At 37.4% G+C, this 9,270-nt stretch overlaps 1 protein-coding gene across 1 annotated transcript; it reads right to left on the reverse strand.

The window, feature by feature from the left end:
- Positions 1-124: 124 nt before the first annotated feature.
- gcshb (glycine cleavage system protein H (aminomethyl carrier), b) lies at positions 125-8,643 on the reverse strand. The gene is given in 6 exon segments (XM_057844546.1): positions 125-481; positions 2,216-2,347; positions 2,433-2,496; positions 5,492-5,571; positions 8,423-8,576; positions 8,578-8,643. Coding segments are annotated over 6 exon segments (594 nt in total). The 3' UTR covers positions 125-383.
- Between the last annotated feature and the right edge of the window lie 627 nt (positions 8,644-9,270).

Genomic DNA, 9,270 nt, shown 5'->3' on the forward strand with positions numbered 1-9,270 from the left:
CCCTCATCAGCAAAAGCAATGCACCTAATCTGCTCTTAACATTGCGGTCTTTGCTTTTGAATCTGTTTGACAACAGTAAAAATTAACTCAAATGAAGGCATTTCTTCAGAAAGGATATGTTTTATTTCATGAAGTTGACAGCATTTACAATTACTGTCCGGTCATCCATCTCATTTGTGCACATTTCAAATAAGGACCCAACATTCCCAAGAGCCCTTATGAGATTTTACCAACTGAACGAATTAATATTGTTGAAAACAAAAGCTATCAACAGACTAGAATTATTCTCATGGCACCGTTTCAGTATCACAATAAATAGCACAGAGGATGAGGGGTGTTGCAAGATGTTACTGAAGTACAAAATAGCACAAAGAATTTATGGTTTATGATTCCAGTGATTTGAGAAAATTTTCATATGCAGCTTGATCCATGAGGCCCTCCAGTTCATCCGGCCTATCTATGGTCATCTTGATGAGCCAACCTGAAAACGGAGCAGTTAAGTCTGAGGGCTCGATACATACAGTCCCTGACAAAAGTCTTGTCGCTTATCCATTTTGTAGAAACTTGGAAAATTGGTTTCAGAAATAGCTCATATGAAAGCTAAGACCCTCCCCAATTATGTTGAATGTACAAAAATATATATGTTTCACTGAAAAAAGATTCATCATATAATGAAGACAAAGGTCAAATTTTGGCAAGACAAAAGTTTTGTCGCCTACAGAAAGTAGTGTGAAAATTGAACAAAAAATGTACTTCAAATACAAAAATATGTTACATAACATAAGCGAATTAAGTAGTGGTGCTGTGAGATCCAAATTTAATATTTTTTATGACTTCCATGGGCTTGAAGGACTGCATCCATGCGGTTCGGCAATGATTCATACAATTTATTGATGAAGTCATCAGGAACATCAAAGAAAGCAGTCTTGCATGCCTCCCAGAGTTCATCAACATTCTTGGGTTTCGTCTTCCATGCTTCCTCTTTCATCCTACCCCAGACATGCTCAATGATGTTCATGTCTGCTGACTGGGCTGGCCAGTCCTGGAGGATCTTGAGCTTTGCCTTGAGGAACTTTGAGGTAGAGATTGAAGTATGCGATGGAGCACCATCCTGCTGCTGAATTTGTCCCTTTTTATGGTTAGGAATGTAAGAGGCAGCTAAGATTTGTTGATATTTCAGACTATTTATGTTGCCTTCCACCCTGCAGATCCCTCGCACACCCCCATACTGAATGTAACCCCAGACCATGATTTTGCCACCACCAAACTTCACTGTTTTCTGAGTGAATCTCGGAACCATGCAGGCTCTAGTAGGTCTCCTGCAAGATTTGCGGCGACTGTGGTGTAATTCAATGGAAGATTCATCTGAAAAATCCACCTTTTGCCACTTTTACAGCGTCCATCCTTTTGACAGGCTGTGGGCCTTGGCAAATGCCACACAGTTTTTTAATTGTCTGCACCCTGAGAGATCTGCAGGGTGGAAGGCAACATAAACAGTCTGAAATATCAACAAATCTTAGCTGCCGCTTACATTCCTAATCATAAAAAGGGACCAATTCTGCAGCAGGATGGTGCTCCATCGCATACTTCAAGCTCTACTTCAAAGTTCCTCAAGGCAAAGATCAAGGTCCTCCAGGACTGGCCAGCCCAGTCACCAGACATGAACATCATTAAGCATGTCTGGGGTAGGATGAAAGAGGAATCAAGACGAAACCCAAGAATGTTGATGAATTCTGGGAGGCATGCAAGATTGCTTTATTTGATGTTCCTGATGACTTCATCAATAAATTGTATGAATCCTTGCCGAACCGCATGGATGCAGTCCTTTAAGCAGTCAAGAAGTCATACAAAATATTAAATTTGGATCTCACAGCACCACTCCTTTATTCGCTTATGTTATGTAACATATTTTTGTATTTGAAGTACATTTTTTGTTCAATTCTCACACTTTTTGTAGGCGACAAAACTTTTGTCTTGCCAAAATTTGACCTTTATATCTGCATTAAATGATGAATCTTTTTCCAGTGAAACAAATATACTATTGTACATTCAACATCCTTTGGGAGGGTCTTAGCTTTCATATGAGTCATTTCTGAAACCAATTGCATAATTAAAAGTGAGGTTATTAGCAACCGTTTCTACAAACTGGATAAGCGACAAGGTTTTGTCAGGGACTGTATTTAATTGCCTCAAACAAGCTCAGCGAGATTCTCACCATCTGTATAACAAGCTTTATTCACCAGCCCGGGATTGTCTGCCAGCTCGCTGTTGATTTCCTTAACTTCACCAGTCAGCGGCGAGTAAAGCTCGCTGGCGGCCTTCACGCTTTCCAAGGCGCCAAACTCCTCTGCAATAATAACAGGGAGTCAACGTGATCAGGTGATCTCAAGGATCAATTTTGTAAATGTGTACAATGTATGTGTACGGCGTACCCATTTGTTCGAGGCTTTGGCCGACTTCTGGGAGTCCGCAGTACACCACATCACCTAAAGCTTCCTAAAGAAAGAAGGGGGGGGGGGGGGTCAACAGGGAAACCTTTCATATTATTGGAACCTATTGTCTAGGTATGTGTAGATTTTGTGCGTCGGCACGTGTGAACACGGTCGCAAAAGCAAACTCGGTAGTGATTCACAGTCCGCAAACACGTAGGGAAACGCTATATTATTTGCCTCATTTGTTATTTTTTACGAACAAAGAAGTTATTCAAAGCACCGAAGTATGTAAGGAACCTCCCTATAGTTTACCTCATTTTCAAATTTTTACTAAAGTGGTAGGCTGTTTGAAGTATAGTTTACCGATATTTTCGTTCAAAAACCTTTTTCAAAATGTACAAAAATGTATATACATTCATGCAACCATAATATACACCATAGACTTCACTATCAGTTGACACGACAGCTCCTACAGACATTGCACCACGGCTTGTTGTAGGGGGCTGGGCCAGGCAGAGCATTTTCACTGTGATAAACTCAAACACGCTGCGTTCTAAAGCCAGATTTAGGTGGAAACAGGACAAGAGTTTTAGTGCATACAAGCAGGCAGGAATGTCTCAAGATTGATTTGGTTGAGGATTCAATGTAATTATTATATAAAATAGCACCATGCATGCAGTTTGAAACGTTGTGAAAAAATGAAATCAATATAAAAAAATAGCGTAATTTTAGCTTGAAATATTTACGTAATGAATGATAACTGCCAGTTTTTTGCTTTTGAACCCTGTATGTAGACTGTTTTACGTTCATATCTACAGAAAGTCCTGAATTTATGCATTTATTTACAAGAATTTTCAACTTAAAAAGCTGTTTGTTTTGTGATGGCCGCCATGTTGGATTTTGTATCCATACAAAATAGCGTAACTTTACATTCAAATAAACAACAAATTTTCGGCCAACTGCCCGTTTTTTGACAAAAAACAAGTAATTTAGCCATTTCTGCATGCATACAAAAAAAAATTAGGCTTTTACATGTTTTATTTTATGTAACATTTCAATCTAAAAACAACGATGGCCAGATAGCCGGCAAGACGTGCTGAGGCAATAGTGACATCGGAATTCAACCTAAATAAGTTGTGATTGTATAGCATATAGAAACATTCAAAATTTGCATTTTGAGTAAAATTAAGATGATTCTGCATGCTTTCCCCAAGTATTACGTTTCTGACGTGAAAATTGAGTGATTTATTAGCTGTTGAAAGCTTTTTAAAATTGCACACACACAGAAAAAAAATTAAGTCGGGCAAACACGTATGTATGTTAAATATTGCTATTGATCGCTAAAATATAGGTGATTATCCCTGCATTTGGTGATTTTTGTGAATTTAGTGTAAAGTCAGAAAATTTTATAGCCATTTTAAGTTTTGTTATACAGTACTTATATGAAAAATAATTAATTGGGATTTAATTAGGGACAGACTTTGAATTTTTTGATGCCACTGCTCATATAGACTCATTTTTGGCTAAGGGAGGTGCCTGTTTTGGCTTTAGGTTGCTCGCGGCCATGGTTTTGAAAATTTTTAAGTTATTAAAAATAGGCCCACTGGGGAGTGGCACCGCGCCCCGTTCCCCCTCAACTGATAGTGAAGTTTATGTATACACTTTTGCCATTCTTCATTTTGACAAATCTTAGGGCTGTTTAAAGGGAACACACAATCAGCTCAACTATGTGCAATATTTTCTTGCAGAAGAGTAAAATAGAATATATAAATATATATAAAATATATAATATAGAGAAAAAGTTAGAGGCCTTTACCTCACACCATCGTAATGGCGAAATGGGTCATAAAGTCTGATCCGGAAATCTAATGAACTTCTATTACATTTGCTGACCAAAACTACCCCTACTTTCCCAACCTTTAAACTACATTATCTTTATCACTTGTCATAGAATAATGATCTTGGTGTCATTGGTATCGTGCTTTAATGCCGATTGTAAATATACCCATTCTGTAAATTTTATATTTTTTTGTCACATACCTATATTCTCCACTTTTCACAGGAAGAAAATTTAAAAGATCATTACTGCCATTATGCGTTATCATTAGGGATGTCCCCGATCTGATCACGTGAAATCAGCCCGATCAGACCATTTTTCAGAGGATTTGGTGAAAAGGAGAGGGTTTTTTCATTTGAGGAAAAAAAAACTCTTTCAGGGCTAAAAAGTAACAAAATAATACAGAAATGCAATGGCATTGCCAAAAGAAACAAAATATGTACGTTTTATATACCGCAACACTCCCGGAAAAAGCGGGAGAGAAATAACTGTAAACTGTACAGCACTGTAGCATGTTTGGAACGTGTGTTCAAATAAAAATAAATAAATAAAAACTTATTTTCGGTATCGGATCGGGACTCAGATTCTCAAAATCAGGTGACTTGGACCAGGGTGCAAAATTATGCGATTGGGACATCCCTAGTTATTGCCACTATAACGTGGAAATGAACACGTCATTTTACACCAAACATGGAAGTGCTGTGTACTTTCAATACTTGAGTTAAGAGAGTAACAATGTTCCACTGCTATGCAGAATTTACTGTACAAATAAATCAAAAAGAGACTAATATGATCCATAAGGTTGTTTGTCATCTGACTAACGCATGACTTCAAATGAACAAATCCGATTAACCACAGGAAATGTAATGACGTGACTATAGGACGCCGACTTGAGCTCGCTTGCAGGACCTCTTATGTGGTGACCTTAGATAGATGTCAAATTCAGAGTCTCGCTTTCAAAATCTCGTCAAAGTGCCGCTACATCTGACAAAAGGTTTTGTAAAGCACGTCGCGTGGATTTTGAGTGTATCAAAGTGATCAGTGACAATATTCATAAAAAGAAATGCAAGTGAAGTTGCTGCAGATGAGGACAAAGTGCATATACGGAAGGACACTCAGCGGCATCCGAACCAATTACCAGCCATTCATCGGCCTACCTGTGGATCAAATGTGTCACATAACTCTCTATGAATGAATGATTAGCCAAAAGACAAAGGCTTACCTGAGCATAATTGCTGATACCGACAGTGCCAATGTCACCTTGTACTCGCACCCACTCGTGCTTATCTGTGAACTTTAAAGCTGCGGCGAGAACAAAGATCAACAGGTCAATTAATCAGGTAATGATATGCTTCTGAGTATTGTTACACATTCGGTCCACCTGTTTAGGTAGCAGTTGCGTGAAAGGTTATAATTAGGGTTGTTCCGATGATGTTTTTTTGCTCCCGATCCGATCCCAATCGTTTTAGTTCGAGTATCTGCCGATCCTGATATTTCCCGATCCGATTGCTTTTTTTTGCTCCCGATTCAATTCCAATCATTCCCTATAATTTTTCCCGATCATATACATTTTGGCAATGCATTAAGAAAAAAATGAATAAAACTCGGACGAATATACATATTCAACATACAGTACATAAGTACTGTATTTGTTTATTATGATAATAAATCCTCAAGATGGCATTTACATTATTAAAACTCTTTCTGTGAGAGGGATCCACGGATAGAAAGACTTGTGACTTTGTATATTGTGACCAAATATTGCCATCTAGTGTATTTGTTGAGCTTTCAGTAAATGATACTGCAGCCATGCCCCAATGCATGATGGGAAGTGGAACCATGATGGGAAGTGGAACCATGACTGTGCGTCATGCTACCAATGGATATATCTTCTCTGCTTTGGGAAATAACTTAAGGTGTAAAGACAAAGATCAATTGCCACCTTGTTTCCCCACATTGCTTCCCATGATATTTCTAATCATAGGGAGAGGGATTGCAAGGCTTTAGCCAATTGAAGAAAGGCTCCTAAGGCTGCCAAAATTCACTCTACTCATTTAGTGCTGCCTTGTATCTCTCTATATAGGTAAAACGGCGTCATTACAGATTGAGCGCGACAATGATTGAGGGAGTCGTGCAGCGCATACAATAATTGCATTAAATTTCTTAACATGACACATTTTTTAATAAATTAATTGCCACCATTATCAGGATATTTTTGATAACCCTACCTTAAGTCTAAACTAAATACTCTGGATGAATGTAACATATTATGTCTGTAACGTTAAATACAATTAGAAAATGATTTATATATATATATATATATATATATATATATATATATATATATATATATATATATAAAAAGGTATGGCCGATATTTTTTTGCCGATTCCGATACTTTGAAAATGACGTGATCGATCGGGACATCTCTAGTTATAATTACTGTACATCTGTACTACTATTTCCACTCATTTCCATGCTGGTCTATAAACAAAATGTCATGATTAGATTTTTGAAAAGATGTTTATTTTTGCTGTATATTTCAGTTTTATTGTGTTTAAGCATAAGAATGCAATGTGAGAAGTGGTCATCGTGCTTGTGGAATTTCGTAAAGAAAAAAAACTGGAATGAGCATTTCAAATGCCTCAAAAACCATCCAGAAGACAATATATACAAGTCTTCTCGACTGAAACCTATAATTTGAGGTGTTCCCCAAGTAGCAGACTAGATTACACTTTTGAGAAATTTTACCAACATTTCAAGATTTTCCATGGGTGATGTCAGGAAAAAAAAAATCAATGAAAAGTTTTTTTAAAATCTCCCAAAACAAAACAATGTATTTTTTTCCAGAACATATCATGCATTTGGAAAAAAAAAAAAAAAGGCTGTCATTTTGGGAAAACGTATCAGTATGGTCTCAAGGTCACAGATTTAGTGGGTTTTACTTCGGTCCGAAGCTGCCATGATTAATGTTATAACTCGGGATGTCCCAATCACATGTTTTTAATGTGAATACAAGTGCCCATACAGTCTCTATCTGATACCTTGGAAATGTTTTACGAAGGGGTGAGGAGGATCAAATCTAAATGTTCACATATGAACAAAGCTATTCCGATTCCCAAAAATTTAGTTTTTTTTTTCTTTTTTAAAAAGGGTTATATTAGTACATTGGTTTCCACAAAGTAAAAAAAATAAAATCACAAATCCCTTTTTTTGCAAATCAGTTGTGCTGCGAAAAAATAAGGTTGCAATCAAATTAGGTTCGAATATTTTGTTTTACAAAAAAACAAAAAATAAAGTTCGTCATTAACTGTGATAAATTGTGCTCTCTCTCGGGTATGATTTTTGTGACTTTTTTTTGCTGTCGAAATTTTCGATGTCAACCAATACTAATTATTTTGATGGAAAATCAACGTTTACTCAATATCGGTCTGCTATCTGGGTAGTGTTCAGGGAAGTAATCCTAATATTTGTTACTGTACTGTATTATACCTACCTCCATTAAAATATGATAACCTTCAGTTCCAAGTTCTGAGTTAAGAACAAAAAACCTCAGGTCACTACTGTTCAGAAGTATCAAACGCGGGTTTATGCCAAGGTGCTTTATTATGGTGTGAAAATCTGCATTCACAGGTGCACAGCTTCCGCATTTCTACCATGAATTAGAACAGTGCAAGTGCTTCATTCCCTCCAGTTGTTGGCACCACTTCAGCATGCAGACAAATACAGGCTTGAACCAGATTGTAATATGTTGATGCATGGCTGGGAGAGCACAGTCAGGGATGCTGTCCCCAAGTGACAAGGCCTGAATTAAAATGTTTTTTTTTTTTTACACAGGATTCAAGCACAAAAACCGTCATGGTGTTGAAATTGAATACCGTTTGCGTTGACATTAAAAGCTCATATATATCTCGGCTGGCACACGTTTAAGAGTTGGTACATGTTGCACAGGCAGATATGAAATTTAAGATTTTACTGGATGAGAAGCACAAAAACGTCAGAGTGAATAAAAACTCATGCGGTTTCATAGATGGTCGTGGCTAAACGGTTGTTGCTAATCTTCAGCACGAGTTAAAAGTTTTTGTGTCCAGCCAGACGAACATGATGTTCACTTTGGTTTGGAATTTGCTATCCCAATTGCCAAGTGTTTTACCTTCGGAGCGGGCGGCCGTGGTGCTCAGTGTCCTGGCTGACCACAGAAGCCGCGTGGCAGGGAGAGCCGCCGCGGGCGAGAGCTTGCCAAGTCCGGTGGGTAAGTTTGCGGAGAGGCACCGCAGCGCTGCTCTCATCGCCATCTTCACTCCGTTCGTGTGTGGCATGGGAGCGCGTGGGAGCCGCCGTGCACATACACTTGACCTCGGGAGCGCGCATCATCAGAGTGGGAGGAGACGGACTCTCGTGTTTGCTGACATCTAGCGGTCAATGAGTAAATTAAATTCAGGGCTACGGTGTAGGGAGCCACTCAATAAATAAACTTTTATATATACATTTTGACTTATGATTTGGGTTTACATAAAACATTTAAAGGACACTCGTTGGTGCCATTGACGTCGTACTGAAAGATGATCACTCATTCAGTGCTCCCAGTTTAAATGAATTGGACATTTATCGTTGTCAATGTTTGGCAATGAGTTAAATATTATTTAACTTAGAACAACTTCCGAGTGTTATTGGGAGTCACAAGCAGTGTAGTTGTATATTCATTTCATTTTTAACATCTTATAAATGTATAAATGTGTGTATTCATATGATTTTTGGAATTTAGAAAAATGTAACCGATTAACCCTTTCATGCACGAATTATGATTTTATTGGAACAATACTACAAATAACCCAACACGAGAAATTAAAACTAATATATATATATATATATATATATATATATATATATATATATATAAAATGAAATCAAGTTGCAATAAAAACTAGCATTTTCACTCCAAAAATTGAATTGCTGAAAAAAATAAATAAAACTATTAAAGAAATTTGTAAATTATAACTT

The sequence above is a fragment of the Corythoichthys intestinalis genome, chromosome 1 (genome assembly GCF_030265065.1).
Source record: "Corythoichthys intestinalis isolate RoL2023-P3 chromosome 1, ASM3026506v1, whole genome shotgun sequence".
NCBI lineage: Eukaryota > Metazoa > Chordata > Actinopteri > Syngnathiformes > Syngnathidae > Corythoichthys > Corythoichthys intestinalis.